At 56.1% G+C, this 19,548-nt stretch overlaps 1 protein-coding gene across 1 annotated transcript in view; it reads right to left on the reverse strand.

Moving 5' to 3' along the window:
* Nucleotides 1-12,278: 12,278 nt before the first annotated feature.
* Nucleotides 12,279-19,548, reverse strand: part of COX10 (cytochrome c oxidase assembly factor heme A:farnesyltransferase COX10) — a 55,401-nt gene continuing 48,131 nt past the window's right edge. Inside the window, exon 4 of the mRNA XM_040453159.1 lies at nt 12,279-14,226. Coding sequence (XP_040309093.1) covers nt 13,820-14,226 — 407 coding nt within the window. The 3' untranslated portion in view covers nt 12,279-13,819. The remainder of the gene's footprint in view (nt 14,227-19,548) is intronic.

Raw genomic sequence — 19,548 nt, forward strand, 5'->3', positions numbered from 1 at the left:
AAAATTAAGAATGTCAGAATTGAGGGGCACCTGGGTGGCTCAGTCAGTTAAGCGTCCCACTTTGGCTCAGATCATGGTCTCATGGTTTGTGAGTTTGAGCCCCATGTCGGGCTCTGCCCGGAGAGTACAGAGCCTACTTTGGATCCTCTGTCTCCCTTTCTCCGCCCCTACCCTGCTCACACTCTCTCTCTCTCTCTCTCAAAATTAAACATTAAAAAAAAAAAAAAAAAAGAATATCAGAGTTGAAAAGAACTTCAGATTTTTGTTATCAGTTATACGTTTTCATCTGCCCAGCAAGTCTTTGGAAAGTAGCCCCAAATTCGTAGCTTCCATAACCCTATGGGCTGAGTTCTAAGGTATGAAAGCCAACATTCAACTGACCACTACTCTATAATGTAACAAAGACTTCCAATGTCCCAACCAGAGACTGAAGGAGCCCTGCTCACTTTGACTCCTATGATTCCACATTGTAGGGATTGCTATTTGTAATATTCCATTCCATTCCAGGAATGGATATTCCATTCCATTCCAGGAATGGATATTCCATTCCATTCCAGGAATGGATATTCCATTCCATTCCAGGAATGGATATTCCATTCCATTCCAGGTACTGATTACCTTCTTCAGGAGCAATGAGAATGTATTAAGGAAAAAATATGTTGGAAAAGTTTTGACATTTGTGGTACATCAAAAAAAATGTGTGGGGCACCTGTGTGGCTCCCTCAGTTAATCATCCAACTTCCGCTCAGGTCATGATCTTGCGGTTCATGAGTTCAAGCCCTGCACCGGGCTCTTGTGCTGACAGTTCAGAGCCTGGAGCCTGCTTCCGATTCTGTGTCTCCCTCTCTCTCTGCCCCTCCCATTCACACTCCGTCTCTGTCTCTCTCTCAAAAATAAATAAACACCAAAAAAAGTCTTAATTTAAAAAAATGTGCAAACACAAATGAGAATCAATAACCCTAAAGAAGACACAAGCACATTTAGGGGCAACGAGCTGTCCTTTATTCATTGTTTACGATTACCAACCACTAAATAATCTAGTACTAACTTTGAACTTCCTACCTTGAAGTTAGATCCATGGAGACTGTCGAGAGCTCTGTTAATGCTTATCTGCTCGACGTGAAATGTCCTTCCGGTAACTTTTCTCCTTTAAACTTCTTTTACTGACAGACTCCCCGTTGGCTACATCTCGGTAAACGGTCTTCCTGTGAGTATCACGCTACTTTCCCCAAACCTTTCAGTTTTTCTTCTTAGAAACAGTAGGTTGTACCGGCTGGCTCTTGTGTGGGGCATTTTTTTTTTAACATTTATTTTTGAGACATAAAGAGACAGAGCATGAATGGGGGAGGGTCAGAGAGAGGGAGACACAGAATCCGAAACAGGCTCCAGGCTCTGAGTTGTCAGCACAGAGCCCGACGCGGGGCTCGAACTCACGGACCGCGAGATCATGACCTGAGCTGAAGTCGGCCGCTTAACCGACTGAGCCACCCAGGCGCCCCGTGTGAGGCATTTTGAATAGAAATAATGGGTGACATTTATAGGTGGGGGCCCTTGACTGCCCTTGACTTCTGGGGCTTGCTTTCCCTTTGCTACAGTAATCAGCAACACTGAAGAAGAGGGCTCCTCTCGTGGTCTGAGTGTCAGAGGTCAGGGACATGTGGCGGAACCCCCAGCTTAGCTTACCTGCAGTGCACACGTGGTTTGAACAACAAAACAAGTTTTTTTTAAAAGCACATTAAGGGGCGCCTGGGTGGCGCAGTCGGTTAAGCGTCCGACTTCAGCCAGGTCACGATATCGCGGTCCGTGAGTTCGAGCCCCGCGTCGGGCTCTGGGCTGATGGCTCAGAGCCTGGAGCCTGTTTCCGATTCTGTGTCTCCCTCTCTCTCTGCCCCTCGCCCGTTCATGCTGTGTCTCTCTCTGTCCCAAAAATAAATAAAAAACGTTGAAAAAAATTTTTTTAAAGCACATTAAGAAAAATAAGCCAATAGCCTTTGGGGCTACTTGTTCCTGCAGCATAAACTAGCCCATCCTAACTGAAACACTTCTCAAAGTCCTTTTTGTGCAGTATCTGGAGAAAAAAGCCTGAAGGAGGGGACAGAAAAAGTTACGTGGTCCCCATGTTCGCACTCTGTAATCTTCTTCCCTTTAGAAGAGCGGGTGCGATCTGTGACCTGCCTCTGTACAAAAGAGTGTGGTACAGGTGACGAGATGTCACTCCCGTGGTCACGTGATGTCTTGCCCTTGCCTAGGGGCCTCCCTTGCTGGCTCGGGAGAGAGAGATGCCACACCGTGAGCCGGTCTGTGCGGAAGTCCAGTGGCGTCAGGAAGGGTGGGGGGCCTCTAGCGGTTGGGAGCTGCGCCATCGAGGGGACCCCGATCCTACAACCACAGGAGGGGAATTCTGCCTACAACCTGACAGAGCTCACAGGGGTGCCAGGCACCCCGGTGGCCCACGGAAACCGGAGACAGTCAATGTGCGTTGTTTTAAGCCGCAAGTTTGTGGTAGCTTGTCAGGCGGTAATGGAAGAGAAATGTACGCTGCAAAAACATTTTTTTCGGTCAGAAATTACCCACGCGTTCAGGACTACTCATTCAAGAACACGATAATGGGATTGGCGATGGGCCTGGTGTTGTCTGAGGAGCTTGGGATCAGAGGTGAACCAAAATAGAGAAAAATGGTGCCCGGATGCACTTGGTGCGTAGCGAGGAAAGCGTGGGGGGGAGACAGACAACCCGAAATGCAGTAAATGAGCAGATGACACAGTGCGTTCGGAAGCCCCGAGTGCTGTGGGGACAGTAGGACAGGTGCAGGGCCAGTGGCCGGCTAGTCCCGTGGCTGTCTGGAGAAGGAGAGTTCCGCGTGGAGGAACCGTCTCGCAAAGTGAACCCGGCCAGTGTGAAGGAGGCCATGTGGCTTGAGTGCAAATGGAAAGGAGAGGGTACTGGGGAGTGAGGTCTGAAGGGTCCTGGGGTGTTAATCACGTAGGGCCTGGTGGGCCATTGACCCTGAGTGCGGGGGTTGGGGAGGATCGCGGTAGGAGGTCAAGCGGAGCTCATTTAAAATAATCTCTCCAGGGGCGCCGGGGTGGCTTAGTCGGTTAAGCGTCCAATTCTTGATTGCGGCTCAAGTCGTGATCTCATGGTTTGGGAGATCGAGCCCCGCTGTCTCCTCCTCTCCACCGGTCCTACACAGTCTCTCAAAAGAAAGAAATAAACTTGAAAAAAAAGAAGTAAAGTGATCTCTCCAGCGGAGGTGATAAAATAGACCACGAAGCGGGGCAAGGTTGGAAGCCAGCTGTGGGAGCCACTCCCGCCCCAGACGCCGGTGACCCATGCAGACAGTGAGAGGTGGCCAGACCCTGGCTACATTCTGAAGCCATAGTGGGCAGGACTTTCAGAGGAATTGGACACGGGGGACGAGAGAAAGAGGGGAGGCCGTGAAGATCTTGGCTGAGCAGCCGGAGGACAAAGCTGCTGTCACCCGAGATGTGGATGCTCTGGGCGGGAAGATGGTGGGGGGGGGGCAGGATCAGGAGCCTAGTGGGGTGTGCTGAGGCTGCCGTGTCTCTTAAGACACCTAAATGGAAGTGCCCGCCAGGCAGCTGGATAGACACGTCCGGAATTAGCTGGAAGGGTCTAAGCTGGAGAGAGACCTTCAGAAGGTCACCAGTGAACAGCAGGTGTTTACAGCCTTGGGAACTGCCTGGGATCACAAGGCGGTGGGGCGGGGGGGGGGGGTAGGAAGGAGAAGAGGGTCAGAGACTGAAGGAGAAGCAGCGGCCCAGGCTGACAACGGACGCCCAGAGAAGGAGGAAGAAAAGCCAGGAGCCAAGAGGAACAGAAAGCACACAGCTGGGTCCAACGCCGCTAAGAGGTCACGCAAGTCGAGGATGGAGAACTGCCCGCTGGGTGTGCAGCCACGCGGAGGTCACGGGCGACCTTGATACGGGCGGGCACAACAGAGCGGTGGGGGCGGAAGCCTGGACGGCGTAAGAGGTCGCGGGAGGGAGGTAATTGAAAACAGCCACGGACGGGACCACTCTCTCGAATTTTGCTGCAGAGGGGAGCAAAGAGACGGGAGGGCCGCCAGCCGAGGGAGTGAAATCGGGAGTTGGGGGTGGTTTTCGGTTTTGTGTTGTTTTGTTTTCCTGTTAAATGGGAGACAACGGCACGTTTGTGCGTTTGTGGAAAAGATCCCGCAGCGAATAAGGAATCCGGGTTGCAGGAAGGCGAGGGCAGCATTTCTGGGAACAGATGCGGGGAGATCAGGTTAAATGCGCACGCGGGGAGGGTCTGGTTTTAGGGGGAACGGCTCCTCCTGGAAGCCCGCCTGCCAACGGACTCCCAGGAGCAGATGCTGGGAGGTGGGTGATGAGTCAGACGTCGGTGGAAAATCTCTTCGGATCGCTCCGCTTCTCTGGGGGGTCATCAGCTGAGAGAACAGGGGTGTGGCTGGGGGACAGAGGAGAACGTGGGGGCTGCGCAGCTCAGAGGCGGTGAGGGGACCCAGGCGCATCCAGGCCGGGCTGAATCCCTTGACCGTGAGCTGCACTGAGGTCACCCTGTGTGACGGGCGTCCCCGTCCGGCCACCTTCAGCAGAAGGGCAGGCAGAAAGCCAGCTCTCACCGGGGCTCGGGTAAGCTCCATCAAGGGCAAGGGCAGGAGCAGCAGGATGCAGGCCAAGGTGTGGTCGCAGGTGACCGCTGGCTGGATGTTAACCAGGTGCGGCCGGAGCACCAGTCCTTCGTTTGAAGCCAGGCGGCCGGGGCGCCCCAGCACCCGCTGGTCGTTCGGGGTCTGCCTGGGTTTGAAGCGCGTCCCCCACAGCTTTGCACCTCAATGCGCCACCTGACTCTCCATTCTCAGCCGATGCGAAAAAGCATCCTGTTGAAGCAGAACGGACTCTTGTGTTCCAGAAGCACGGAGGCCCTTCATCAGAAGCCGCCCGGGGGAGCACGTCCACGCACGTCCACGCTTCCCGACCGTGACAGAGGACACTTCGGCCACTGGAACAAGAGCTATCGGACGGGGCTACCTGGGCCTTTCAGGGGACACGGTGGCAGGAGGCAGCACGAGACCCCTGGGCTGGCTTGGGAGCCCCGCTGCCCGGGTTGGCCACCCCGATGTCCCGCTGTGCCCACAGCCTGGCCTCCATCTTGGAGCAGGTGTAGGGACCAGACGACACCATGGTCACGACCGAGGGTGTGGATGTCGCTGGCCCTGCACCTCCCCGGCCACTGGTGCAGCTGGCCCTGAGAACCCAGCCACCGGCCCCCCATACCCGCCTGGCGCCCCCCCCCCCCCCCCCCCCCGACCTCTCCTGAGACACAGCAGCTAATCGCAGATTAGAGTTCGGCTAATTCTTTCCTTCTCAGGCTGTCCGGCCTGGCGTGTGATAGCCAGTTGCACGAATACATGTGTTGGGGCCTTTGATCTCCCGGTACAATGACAGAGATTTATCAAACGTTTGCCTCCTTCTGCCTCTTTGAAAGGCTGATTTATAGGACACAGTCTTTGCCTCCCTTCCTTTCTTGAAATATGAAGTGTTTGTGAATGGCCAAGGTAATATTTAATATCCTGCCAACCAGGCTTTCGCCCTTGCTAACACATGATCCCCCCCCCCCCCAAATGGCCCACATCTGTTTGGGCTCCTCTTTTTGACTAAACAAATTAGCATTAAAATACCTCGCAGAGAATGCCAAGTGTCCCTTTCTAGCTGAGGGAGCAGGGACAATTCTGAGGGACAGGGCCACTGCCCGGGAAGCTGGGGTGCTACTTACACAGATGTTTTCCTTCTTCCTGAGGGCCGGGATTGTGGGGGGGGGGGCGCGGGTAGCGGGTGCCCAGCAGGCCGGTGGCCTGGGGACAGAAATGCCTCGTCCTCTGCTCCCTGCAGATACCCAGACTCGGGTGGGGTGGGGGTGGGGGGGTTGTGAAAAATGGCCCAGCTGGCTCATTTCTGGCTCTTGGATCAAGAAGCGTTTTCCCTAAAGGATTCCTAGGATAGCCAAGTGTCTTTCGAGCAATATCTTATTTAGAGATCAAGGTTACGAAAGGTGAAAGGTACTGATTCAGGTGTTCTTTTCAGGGCCTGACCGGGGCTCGGAGGAAGGGTGGCCCTGCCTTCCCTGAGTAGGGGGCTGGCTTGGGAAATCTCAGGGGACGTGGCCGATGTGGTGCAAAGAGCAGGTAGGGAAATGCCCGGGGTTTCATCCCGCTAATGGCCTTGTGATAAAATTGACCTTAATTTACACCTGCATATACACACACGCTCTTTCTTTACGATGGCTCCCGGGCCACAGGCGTCAGAGGGTCAGGACAAGCATGCCAAGGGCAAAATCTTCAGCTTGTCACCTTGGTTATGGGTGGGAGGGTCTGTGGGTCTGCACAGCAGCCGGGCCCTGCCTACGCTGGGGACCCCTCCACAAGGCCTGGGGGTTCTTTCGTGGGGCTCCAGCCGTAGGTCCACTTCCTCCGTGCCCTGACCCCAAAGTCTCCCTGAGGACCAAACTCAAAGGTGTTTCCCGTTCCTCAACCCCCTTCCCACCACATTTCCCAAACCTTCATCGTGGGAGGGGATCACTGCCTCCCGTACACGGGCTCTGATTGACTTGAACCAGGCTGAGTGGGTCAAGAATGTGCAAAAACCCTCAATCCGGTGAATTGGGGTCTCCTTCCTTCCTTCCATTTTTAAAAAAATGTTTATTTGTTTTTGAGAGAGAGAGAGAGCCAGAGCATGAACAGGGGAGGAGCAGAGAGAGAGGGAGATACAGAATCCGAAGCAGGCTCCAGGCTCTGAGCTGTCAGCACAGAGCCCGGCGTGGGGCTCGAACTCACGGACCGCGAGGTCATGACCCGAGCCGAAGTCAGACGCTTTACCGACTGAGCCACCCAGGCGCCCCAGCATGCTCCCTTTCTTACTAGGTTTGAATGAGAAGCTGACTCCCAGCCACCAATTCCCCACTCCAGAGGTAACCACAGTTACCGGGTTTTTTTGTTGCTTTTGTTTTTTCATTTTCTAGAGAGGTCTTAGGCATGAGGGCAGCGATGTTTGACTGTTTTGTTCACTGCTGCACCCCCAGCACCTGGGCACAAGGTAAGTAGTCAATAAATACCTGTGACTAAAAGAATGAATCATTTGGGCAAGAGGTTCCCACCTCTTAAGGGGAGAGAGCTTGCCCAGAGTGGTGTCACAGCAAGGAGAACAAAGTGCCTCCTGGATGCAGCCGTGCCTGAAGCCAGCCTGCTTCTGGACTTTTCAACCACACGAACCAAGACATCTCTACTCTTAATTAGGCCTCTTTCAGCTGGGTTTCCGGCCACTTGCAATTAGGAGCCCACACGGATACAAAGGCTGGTTAACGGTTATCTGATGAGGGCACGCTCTGCCAAGAGAGTAGCCGTGATTTTTTTCTAGCTCTGGGTAGATCATCTATAGTTTAGAGACGAACAAGTGTCAAATGGCAGGCTGCGGGGGTCTGAACAAACGAATTGGCTGGTGGGTTATTTAGATTAGAGAGCCTTAGGAGGGTGGGTGGGGGGAGGGGAGGGAGGAGCTCCTGTTCTAGAAGCTTTGGGGCAGAGGCACCGGAGGGAGGGGACACGCCAAGGCACACGGTCTTGAGCAAGCTGCTTCTTCTAGCACCTGGCCAAGAAGCTTCCTCTCGAGTGCCAGGCAGCGGGGAGATGCCAGGCAGAGGCTCGGGGACGGGTGGGGGCAGCCTGGGTCCTCCACAGGAGATGAGACCGGCAGTCAAGGCCATCAGGGAACACAGGCAGAGGACGAGAAGGGAACCACGGAAGAGGGACTCCCCCCTCGGTGAACGGCATCACCTTGGCTCCCAAGCCGGGACCCTGGGATGTCCCCGATCTCCTTTCTGCCAATCACCCAGCCAGGCCTGCGGGTTCCCCTCCGCCCCTCCCCCTCCTTGGCCCGGATTCAGACGCGTTATCGTCAGCTGGTCTCCCCGGGTGTCCCCATCTACCTTCCACGCCATGGCCCGAATTTTTCGACACAAACCTGGCCAGGCGATCTTCCTGCACGCGGGGCCTTGCTCACCCTGGTGTGTGTGGGGAATGCCTTCGCTCCCAGGCTCTCCTCCCCTGCCACAGTCAGCCTGCCGACGCTGCATTGTTTCCTGGGCACAGAAACCCAGCTGGGAGGGTTCCTTGGCACCAGTGTGCCCCATAAAGAAAAGGGGGTGTGAGCGGGGTGTGGAGAGTCGTAGGCTAAGTCTGGCTCGGATGTCCTTAGGAGACAGTGAGAGGTACGGCCAGACCGCCCTGTGATGGGTACGGAGCCTCAAAGACAGGGTCAAAGAGTCCAACTAAGGGACGCAAGAACCAGGGTCGCAGAGAAGTCGGTGTGGAGAAGGCCCCGAAGGGGCTGAGCAGAGACGATCCCCTGGCAAGGCGGTGGGGCCCGGAGACCATCCAAGGACTCGGGAGTCACAGGCTGGAGTGGCCCCGTGCCCCCCGCCCTGCCACCGCAGTCCTCCCGCCCTGCCAACCTCCAGAGTGAACTCGGGGAGGGGTCACGGACGATCCTGGCTCATCCCCTCGTCCCGCAGAAGGCCTGGCACGCAGTGCCCTCCGACAGTTATTTGCTCGGCGGAGAGGAGACTCCGTGGCTGTTGAGTTAACCATCCCGTCTGAGGGTGGGCTGCCTCTCCCTCCCTTGATGCTTTCTCTGGGTTTGCGTTCGTGTGTTTCTCTTGCCGGATGCCTCCCGTCTTGCCCGATGCCTCTCGGACTGTTTGTCTTCATTGCCTTGCTGTCTTGAGGTGTTTGGGGGCGGGGTGGGGTTACCCGTCCTCCTCCTGCCAGCTCCCACCTCCGTGCTGGGCTCTGCTTTGGCGACAGGAGCTGTCTGCGAAGAGCAGGGTTGGCAGGTGCCCCAGGCCGCAGTGACCGCGGGCTGCTGTCCGCTGAGGACAGACTGGCTTTTGCCAAGACGCTGGTGCCCCACTTTCCCCCACGCGATCTGGGTGACCTGCCTTCTCGACCTTCTCTGTGCTCGGGGGCCCTCATTCTCTCAGCTTGCACTTCCCAGGAGGGTCCCCCAGTTTATGAAGCGGGTGGGGGTCCGTTCATTTCAGCTGACCCCCGGGATGCAGGCTGGCGGTCGCACGCCAGAGGGTGTTAGCTGAGCTCACGGTTGCCGGGGATGAGTCAAAACAGTGACTTTGGGGAAAGGAGGTGGAGCTAGACGCTAGATTCTCTGCTGATGTATCTGAAAAAGCCAAAACAAAAAAAAAAAAAAAAAAAAAAGGAAGAAGAAGGAGAGAGAGAGAGGGGTGGGAGAGAGAAACAGGGTCCAAGAAGTCAGCTTGCCTAAGGATGCTTTGCCGCTCAGTGGCTGAGCCAAGAGAGCCCTAAAGATAAAGGAAATGGTAAAAATTCACCACAATTTGGAGAAGAAAGACTGAGCGAAATCAAGTAGAAATGACGGCAACTCCTCCTGGCTCAACTAGGCTGATTTTCTTCCAGAAACAGAATGCCGCACCTGCCCCAGATTCTGTCACACGGGGCATGTGCTGGTCTATCCCCCCCTCCCCCCACTCAAGCGCGGGTCCAGGAGTCTCCAGCTCCTGGACCCTCCACCTCCAGCCACTCCCCTAAAGCCACTCAGTCATTCCTTCTGTCACCGATGGAGCGTCTGCCCTGTCACCCCGGGTTTTAGGGGCTAGTGGCTACAGCGGTAAGAGACAGTCCTGCCTTACTGGGGCTGTGGTCTAACGGGGCTGTTGGGGAAGCAGGTAAATTTTACCGTAAACGGGTAAACACAACAGGCAGGTTGCATACTGATGGGCCCGATGGGAGACAGGCACAGCAGCAATGGTGGGGGCTGGAGCAGTGGTCTGACGTTAGAGAAGGCAAAGTCCAAACCACGTAGAAGCTGCAAGCTGGTGGCAGCAGAGGGGGTGAGCGGTGGCCCCAGCCAGCAGACGTCTTCCGGCCGGTGGCCTCCGTGACAGAGCTCAGGGGGTGGTGACCCAGGCTGGGCCGGTCACAGCGCAAGCTTGGGGAGGTCAGGCGGCATCTCCGATGATCCGGGATGGGCGAGGCGGGCCCAGAGACTGCGGAACAGGACCCGGATCGGGAAGTGAGGGCCAGAGGCTCTTTGATCCAGAAACATCTCTTTGCATCTTCTGTTTGGTTGGCAAACTGTGGCCCAAAGACGCTGGAACACTGTATTGTGCCCAGCATGAGGTCTATTATATTTGAGTTTCCAACGAAGAAGAGGCTTCTGCCTCTACTCTGGGCAGCTTGGCAGGTATCAACTTACCTGTGGTTTGACAGCGTCTGGGGAAAAACCAAGAGCGGCCCGCCAAGCGTCCACGGCCATTGCTGGACCTGTTTAATTTCCACCTGCCTTCGATGCCTGGGTGGTTAATACCACTGATCCTACCAGAAGGAGGAAGTGTGCCTGCCGACAGACGCAGAGCTTTGGGGGTAATCACTGGCTGGCCTCTGATTCCCAAGAGAGAACCAACAAGGCCTCTTCTAGACTCCGGTCTTCATTCAAGTCAAACGAGGTGTTCTCGTGGGAACCCGAGCACGTCACCGGAAGGGTCAAGTGGGCATTTCCGGCAGTCAGTGACAAGTGTCCTGTCGCCCGGAGCGTGTCGGGGAGGCGGGGAGAGGCGGGTGTCAGAGACCCCGGCTCCAGCAGAAACAGAGGAGTGAGCCTCCTGTCACACCAGGGTCAGCAAGCCTACTGGGCCAGACGGAGCCCGCTTCATGTCTGAAAAGAAAAGCTGATCCCGGGAGCAAGCAAAGCCAATTCCCCTAACAGCCTTCGGGGACGTGTGGTTTTATCCTGGTAATTGATACAGTGGCTTTCCTGAAATAAAAGGAAGTGGGTCCAGCCTGCCCAGAGTCAGAAGTAATATTATGCTAAGAATTGTGCTTTCAAAAAAGCGAATTCAGGGGCGCCCGGGTGGCTCAGTCGGTTAAGCGGCCGACTTCGGCTCAGGTCACGATCTTGTGGTTTTGTGAGTTCGAGCCCCGCGTCGGGCTCCGTGCTGACAGCTCAGAGCCTGGAGCCTGTTTCAGATTCTGTGTCTCCCTCTCTCTGACCCTCCCCTGTTCATGCTCTGTCTCTCCCTGTCTCAAAAATAAATAAAACGTTAAAAAAAAAATGAATTCAGGGGCCGGATGTGTCCATTTTCCTTTTCACTCCTAAGCTGTGTTGTAGAATAAGCGGCCTCCCTGTGAAACCCCATTTGGTAGCTCAAGCCCCTCCTCCCGCACGTGCGGCCCCCGGGCCTCCCCCCTGCACTTACAACCGAGTGGCCTGAAGGACCATGAGTGAAAACTGATTAGTCCAGATGGCACGTCCCGGGCTGTCGCTCCAGGAGGCCGCTAACTCCACGCACCGGGCGGGAGGCGTTCCGAGAAAGGACCTGTGGCTGCTTAGTACGTTAGGGGATCGCCAGCGGAAGCAAACACAGGTTTTTAATTTTTACTTAACTTTGAGTCCCATGAGGCCATGCTACGCACTGTGCCTGGTGATGCCCCCAAGAGTGCTGCAGCGTGGACATGACTTCCCGAAGATACCCCGTTAAAGAACATGCTTCACGCACCTGGGGAATGCTGATGAGCATTCCTTAGGAAAGGTGGTCAAGGTCAGAGGCTGTAGCAGGTGTGAAGAAACGAGGTGCCCCAGGAGTCCAGGTGAGCGAGTGACATCCTGGCCTGGGGAAAGGGGGTGGTCACCGGAGCTTGAAATCCACGTTCCACACCGGGACATACGGCACCGGGCTTTGGGGAGCTGGTGGGGTCACCTGAGAACAGGGTGCCTTCAGGGCGGTGGGGGACATGAAGGGAAGTTCTCACATGGAAGATCCCTGGAGAGAAGACTGGGTCTGAGCGTTGACAAGCTGTGACTTCATTTGCTGCTCAGATAGATGGTGCACTGGCCACTGACCTTTTCCGAGCAGGAGAACGACAGGTCTGGGAGCCCTGGAGGATGATGTCTGTGGTGCTGGTTTCGTAGGAAGAAGGGAGAGGCTGGGTGTTTCCAAGCTGAAGGTAGGGGAAGGGCGGGCGGGTCATGGCCCTTCTTCTTTTATTAGTAATAAGCATGCTCATTATTGTTTCGGGTGTACAGGTATAAAAAAATCCAACGCGCTTCCTTCCACCACCTTGGGACAGAAATACCGATCGCCCTCCAACCCCTGCTCGCTCATAAAAGCGAGTCGAGTGTTAGCAATTCTGCCAGGCCCCGTGTCAACTCGGTACAAGGCGAACAAATACACGACATCACGCCCACTGCTGTTCTCACCTACTGGTTTATTGCAGCAGGAGAGAATGGAGGCATTTTACAAACCTGAGGGCTGCAACAGGGTGTAGACGTTCTTTGCAGACATTCCTATGCCACGTTCCCCACAGGAAAGGACCTGGATACAGCCGGGAGGTAATACCGCACAGAAGTAGAAACGGGGGTCACATGTTCTCGGCAGTCGCTTTAGACAATTTTGAGAACGGGCAGGCTGCAGTGACCGTTTAAATGTCGCCTTAAATACTCCCCACAATGAATCCCAGCAGTGCCCCCACAGACTGAGCAAGGAAAACACCCCGTTAAGCATCGAGACCTTCAGGCAAGTGGGATTCGACAGCGGACAAGGACCATATGTAAAGGACGGACGGATGGAAGGGACCACACGTGCCTGGCTCCAGGTTAGCTCGCACAACTCCCAGGACGGACGCATCCCTGCCCAGAGTCGGACCCGAGCTTCTGGCCACCGGATGCACGGAGGCTGATTTCTGAGTTCAGAAGATCCCGGGAGAGAACGGCGTTTTCCACCGAAGGGACGCGAACGCGAGCTCTGTGGCTGGCTAGGCCTACTCACGTTTTTGTTTGTTTGTTTGTTTGTCTTCGCTTCTCCATCGGCCTTGAGAAGCCGCGCAGCAAACCGGTGGCTGACGGGTGACACGAAGGGGTCAGAGCCCGCCCGATGGCTGGTACGAAGTCTGGCGCCACCCTTCCAGAAAGAAAACGCTTCAGACACCTCCTGTATTTTCAAGTGAACTATATAAAGATGCCTTTGATTCCTTGGAGTTTTTGAAATGCTGATACGTAACGGGGGTGGACCAGGGGCTGGCAGTCCCGTCTGGGGTCCCCTAGGCAACCGTTTGGAATTCTCCCTTGGCGATGGGCCGGCAGCACACCCTTCGGGTTCTATTATTGTTTGGGGGAGTATGCGGTTGAGAATATATGTGAGAAAGCTGGACTCGGGGCCCTGGCTCTTTCACGGGGAGGGCCGGCAGGGCGCACTTCCTCCGATGTGGCCCTCCGGGGACCTGAGGACACAGAAAGTCCAGACCGAGTACTCCTGATCAACGCGTCTGGTCACCAGGGAGCATTCCGACTGGCGGGCCGGGAGTGTGTGTGCGTGTTTGTCTGTGAGTGTGTGCGTGCGTGTGTGTGTGGCTAGAAAGGGAAGACGTGGACCTGTACCTCCCCACAAAGAAGAAAATCAACGGGGAGGGGGCCGTCGGGGGTTAGAGGAAGAAATCTACAAAGACTCTTAAAGAGAAAAATACTCTCTCTCTCTTATTAATCACCTGAGCCAACCCATTTCTCATTTGGGGCGCATCTTGGATGCTACCATTAAAAAAAACGTCGCGTGATCACGGAGCATCAAATCATTTTACAATCTCCTACCAAACCGGGCAATTTCCCTTCTCCGCTTCTAGAATTGACAAAATATTCTGGTCTCACCGCAAAGCACAAAAAAAAAAAAAAAAAAAAAAAAAGTGCGTCTCCCCGTACGTTTTTTTGCTTTTGTTTCCCCACGCGCCCACGTGGGGTCAACCCCGAGGCTCCCCCCCGGCACAGGTCGCCCCTGGCGGCCGCTTGCAGGTGAGCATGAGCAGCAGAAACAGGGGCAGGTGCCAGAGGCTGCAGAAGAACAGCTTCCGGGAGCTCTTCCGGTCCGCGTCGACGTAGAACCGGAAGCCGAGGTAGGAAATATACAGGTTGATGGGGAGGGAGATGGCGGGGAAGGTCCACGTGGTGACGTCCAGGACGGGGGCGGCGGCGGACAGTCCGATCAAGGCCAGGCAGTGGCGCAGGGCGACGCGCCGGCACAGGGCCGGGTGGGTGACCGACATCATGCAGTAGCCGCCGCGGGAGTAGTCTTCACGGAGGCCCCAGCTCAGGGCGTTGAAGTGGGGGAACTGCCAGGAGTAGAGGATCCCTCCCAGGAGAAACGCTCCTGTGTGCGGGTTGAGGGGAAAAGGGGAAGCAAGACACGCTGTCATCAGAGGCTTACGAAGGCATCGCTGCCTCTCGCCCGCAAAGCCCTTCGGGCCCCGAGGTGGCCCCTCCGGATGTCACCCGGATCTCAGAGTCTCTGCCCGTCCCTGTTCTCGCCTCCACCTTGTCCAGGCCTGGCATCGGGGGACAAGCCCGGGGGAGGGGGTAACTTCACACTCTCCAAGATTCCCCGCCCCCCCCCACCCCGCACCCCCACCGCGGGGCACTGGGCATCTGTGGCTCCCATCCACCCAGCGCCCACCGTACGTCCCAGCATCGCGACAACCAGAGGCCCCCTACACCGGTGGGACCTCTGCGCAGGGGGCTTGGGGGAGGCGGAGGCGGTCTCCTCTCCGAGGCCCCCCCCCGGGGGGCGGGGGGGCCCCCGGCTCACGGTGGGGGGTGTCGCCCCCCCCCCCCCCCCCCCCCCCCCCCCCCTGCGCTGAGCAACCTGGCTTTTGTCCCTGTCCTGGCTGCGTCACTGAGCACAGCCAGGGCTCCCAGGGCAGCGTCTGGCACATTCCACGGGCCGGCGCCATGTGACAGGCAGGAGGTACGAAGACAGCATGTGTCAAATAGATGGAGTGACATAAAGGAACACGGTCCCCTGAGCAGAACGGGAGCCTGTGTGTGGCTCGGCCAGCAACGAGGATGTATTAGTATCGCGAGCACCGTTTAGCCCTTTTGTCTGGAACAGGGCCTCCCCTCCCCCACAGCGGTGGGATGAAGGCCGCCGCTCACCGGGCACCTATGGGGAGCCTTTGACACAGTTTACCTCATTTAATCCTGACATAGGATGTTAGGTAGGGTTCATGCCCCTTAGCGAACCATCACAGATCAGATGATGTTAGGTTCTACAAAAGGAGGTGACAGGAGGAAACAGAACGAGCCCATGTGCTGTGAAGACAGCCCCCACGAGTCAGGCAGCCCACTCCCGAGCAGGCGACTCGCTGTTCACTTACTCCCGCAGAAAGTGCTAACTGAGTGCCTACTAAGTGGCGAGCACCGTGCCGGGCGCTGGGGAGCACAAATCCACCCCTCCGGAAGGCGGCTCGCCATCGAGGCATTCATCAAGAGCCACACTACTGAGTCTGCGTCGGCACCCCACTGCCGTGCGGAAGTCCGTGCGATGAGGACACAGAACGAGACCCAGTGGAGGCAGGCAGAGAAGGCCTCTCAGAGGAGGGGGTGTCTGGGCTGAGTTCTGCGGGACAGGTGACCTAGTCCCGTGAGGGCTGGCGGAGGAAGAGGTGGTCACGAAGGGGCCGGAAGGTGCACGGTGTAGAGGAGGTATTACAAGGAGATGAGAACACGCGTTAGGATTCACAGAGCTGTCTATCGAAAGGAAAAGAGGGGGCGCCTGGGTGGCGCAGTCGGTTAAGCGTCCGACTTCAACCAGGTCACGATCTCACCGTCCGTGAGTTCGAGCCCCGCGTCGGGCTCTGGGCTGACGGCTCAGAGCCTGGAGCCTGTTTCTGATTCTGTGTCTCCCTCTCTCTCTGCCCCTCGCCCATTCATGCTCTGTCTCTCTCTGTCCCAAAAATAAATAAACGTTGAAAAAAAAATTAAAAAAAAAAAAAAAAAAAAAAAGAAAGGAAAAGAGGTCAGCTGGACTGTACGATAATGGAAAAAACGTATCAAAATCAGAAAAGGGAAGCTAGTGTGGCTGGAGGGACAGGCAGGGCGCGCCACCCCCAACTCGGCGGGGTGTGCCTTCCAAGCACTGGCTTGATCCCCAAAGCAACAGAAAGCCATGGAGACAGGGGAACACGTTTCAGCGTGTGTGTGTGTGTGTGTGTGTGTGTGAGCACCTGTGCGTGTGCGGGGGGCGTGAGGAAAGGGCATCAGTGTCACTTGGCCAATTTGAGAGAGAACACGCTGGCGGGGCCCAGAGCAGGCACGGAAGGTTCCATCAGGGGCTGAGGAAATGAGAGGGGACGGGTGTTGCGGTCAAGGTGGTGACAGTGGGAGAAAAGAGGGACTTGAGAGGGTTTTAGGAGGCCAAGTGGCAGGGAGTGAGTGTAGAGTAAATAAGGAGGGGAAGGAGAGGGCACCCCCTTGGTTTAGGGGCCCCCGGAGATGCCAGCCATTCTATGAGATGAAAAACGGGGAAGGCTCAGAGAACAGCGCAGGAGCGTGACCTGGGATGTGTTCACCCTGACACGCTTCTGGGACACCCAGATGGCAACCAGGCCGTCCTGAAGAGGGGCCTGAGCTAGGATACGTCTCTGGGAGCTACTCACACCTGCATCTACCACTGGCTCAACCCCGGCGTGCAGTCATTCGTCGTTTCTGCTTCCTGCTTGAATGCAAAATTCCTTAAGGGAATGGCCATTTGCCTTTTCCGTCGCCTCTCGGGAGCAGAATACAGAAAGCGCTCGATGCCACTGCAGTGGAGGGTCCCCAGAGGCATCAGTGGGAGCCCACGTGTGCAAAGAAAGGCTTTCCTAAAAGCCACCCGGGACCGGTGTGTTTCAGCACCGATTCGTGAGCCCACGGGGCAAACCACCCTCGGTGCCCTGTTCCTGACACCGAAGTGCTCCCCTGGGGGTCCCCCGCTGAGAGAGCTGAGGGCTCGCTCACCCACTCACTGTGTCACCTGCCCTGGCCAGCAGCATCCCGCACAGAGAGGCTGAAATTTTGTCACCACAGTCCTATTTCAGGTAAGGAGGATCTACTGAGCGCACTCCACCTGCCTCCCATCTGTGGGAATGTTCCGAGAAGGAGAGGGTGGATACTACCGCTGAAACACAACCCAGCAGGAGAGAAGGCGGTTTAAATAATTCAGAATCATTCAGAAACCCAGGCTGGGGCTCTAAGGTCCTGAAGGGCCCCTGGCGTGCACATGCCAAAGAGGATCAGAAGGAATGAGCCCTTCTTTTAATCTCTTATCTGTATTCCTCAACAGCGTGGGCTGCAGAGGGACAAAGGCGGCGGGCTTTCCCGTCCCCTAAAAGACAGAGTGGTGATTTTTTTTTTTTTTTTTTTACTCCTATTGTTCTGAGCAGAAACTCGCCCATTTCTGCATTGAGTGTTAGGGGGCAGTTGCAGCATCTCGAGTAGAGCGTGTGTGGGTGCAGACCGCGGGGCAAGGGGGCCTGCTCTCGGACCCAGTCACAGTTCCTCGTGGGCTCCGTCAGTCAGTCAGTTCCCCTCCGACCTTCAAATATAAGGAAGCAACGGAGACTTGATGGGAGCGTCCCCATTTCAGCTGCCAAATCCCTCAAATCCCCTTTAACCTTCTCTACAAATAACATGATACACATATGGCAGTTCAGGTAAACACGCTCCCATTTGCACACTAACAATGGAAGCGGCCACTACGCGTGGAATCCACTCACTTGGTGACCAGATGGCGGGCGTCCACCGCAGGCCAGGCGCCACTCTAGATGCAAGGCCGAGCCCTGCTCCAAGTCTGGAGGGAGGGGCAGACATAAACCCGTGTGACAGTGATGGGCGCTATTCAGAGAACGGGGGACACGCTGGGGGCAACTGGGCACTGACGGCTCAGGGACGGCCTTCCCAAAAGCGACATCCGCGGCAAGGCCCAACTAAGTGGAAGGTGCACCGCATCGGGTCCTGTGAAGGGTCGCTTTGGGTAGGTTTCTGGCACGGTGTGGAGGCCGCGGCCAGAGGCAAGGAGCTAAAGCACGGGGCTGGGCCCCGCGGGCACCTGCAGACCGGGTCAGGTGTCATGGGGGGGATGGGGGTGGCAGACACCGATCCTTGTGTCCGGGTGGGGACGCTGGGGCACACGCCGGAGAGTGCGCTCATGGTGGATGCGTGAAGCGCTCGACTCTCGGCCATCTGAAGTTTGAGGTGCCTCCAAGCCATTCCAGTTAAATGCTCCGGGGCTGTCACACACCAGGCACTGGGGGGAGGAACTCTGTCTGTCTCTCTCTCTCTCACGCTCACGACAACCTCTTACAGATGAGAAGATTCGTGAACGTGCCCCACCCAGGGGTCTTCAGCATGACTGGCACCTCCTTTTATTTATTTACGTAAAGTTTTAATTTATTTATTTTGGGGGGTGGAGGGGCAGAGAGGGAGGGAGACAGAGAATTCCAAGCAGGCTCTGAGCGGCCAGCGCAGAGCCAGGCACGGGGCTCGAACCCACCAACTGTGAGATCGCGAACCGGAGCCAACACCGGGAGTCGGACGCCTAACCGACCGGGTCACCCAGGTGCCCCAAGCAGCACCTTCTGTTAGACAGTTACTGCCCCTACAGGGGACATACAAAGACTGCTAGGGGGTGGCTGCGGGGTGCCAATGTAAAGGCTGACACTGCAGAACAGGCAGCGGGTTTGCTGGAAGGAAAAAGGGCATTTGCTGGTTTCTTAGGGGGTCCCGGGACCTTAAAAAAAACCGTTTGCTTCCATTAGAGACAGATGATATTGGCCTTGCCCGGGAGTATCCCTGGGGAACTGGAAAGGACAGAAGGGAAGGCTGGATGCCTCCTCTGTGTGCTGATGGAAAGGCAGATCATGAAGGGACCAGTAAAGAGGGGGCGCTGGTGGCTCCTCAGGGACTTGGGGACCCTGTGAGGTCCTGGCCATCACGTACGTGGAGTAGCCCACCCCGGCTCAGCCCGGGACGGGGCTCACCCCCAAAGGGTCTGAGCAGATTACAGGCTGCAGTTGAGGACAGCTGGGGCCCAGGGGGAAGCGGACAAGGCTGAGACACTGAGAAGGGAAAGTAGCGGTGACGGAGAACGGGGCGGGGGGATCGGGGAAATCCCAGCTGTTCTGCTGAGGAGCTGCCTCAGCCAGGAAACCAGACTGGAAAGGGTTAAGATGATCAGGGCCCCGGTGTGGGCTCCTGCCTCTCTCAAAAGCCCTCTCTTTTTTTGTGTGCCCACTGGAGTATTCTGTTTTGCTCAATATGCATTTTCGGTTATGCTTCTGCTTAAAATAACATAATTAAAAAAATCATTTTCATAAGAGAGTAGCATGCTGCTTTTCTGTGCGAGAGGAAATTGGGTGTGGGTTTGGCTCATGTCACAAATGAAAGAGCTTTAGAAATCACAGCTTAGCCTTAATGGATCATAATCAGAAAACCACCACCCCCACAAGCTTCTACTCGATGGGCTGTGTGCAACTGCCTCTCCTCGTAGGAAAGATGTAAAACAAATTGCTCTCTTCATCAAGATAAGGTGACCCCGGAGCAGGAAGGCTTGGATTAGTTCTGGGGCTGTGGTGGAGCCCACCTTCCTTGTGGGGTAAACACGGGAGCGCTCCGTTTACTGACTCAAAGGCCTCACCTCAGTGCCACCCACCCCCAG

Source organism: Herpailurus yagouaroundi, unplaced genomic scaffold, assembly GCF_014898765.1.
Source record: "Herpailurus yagouaroundi ecotype Mexico unplaced genomic scaffold, PumYag 208, whole genome shotgun sequence".
Lineage (NCBI taxonomy): Eukaryota > Metazoa > Chordata > Mammalia > Carnivora > Felidae > Herpailurus > Herpailurus yagouaroundi.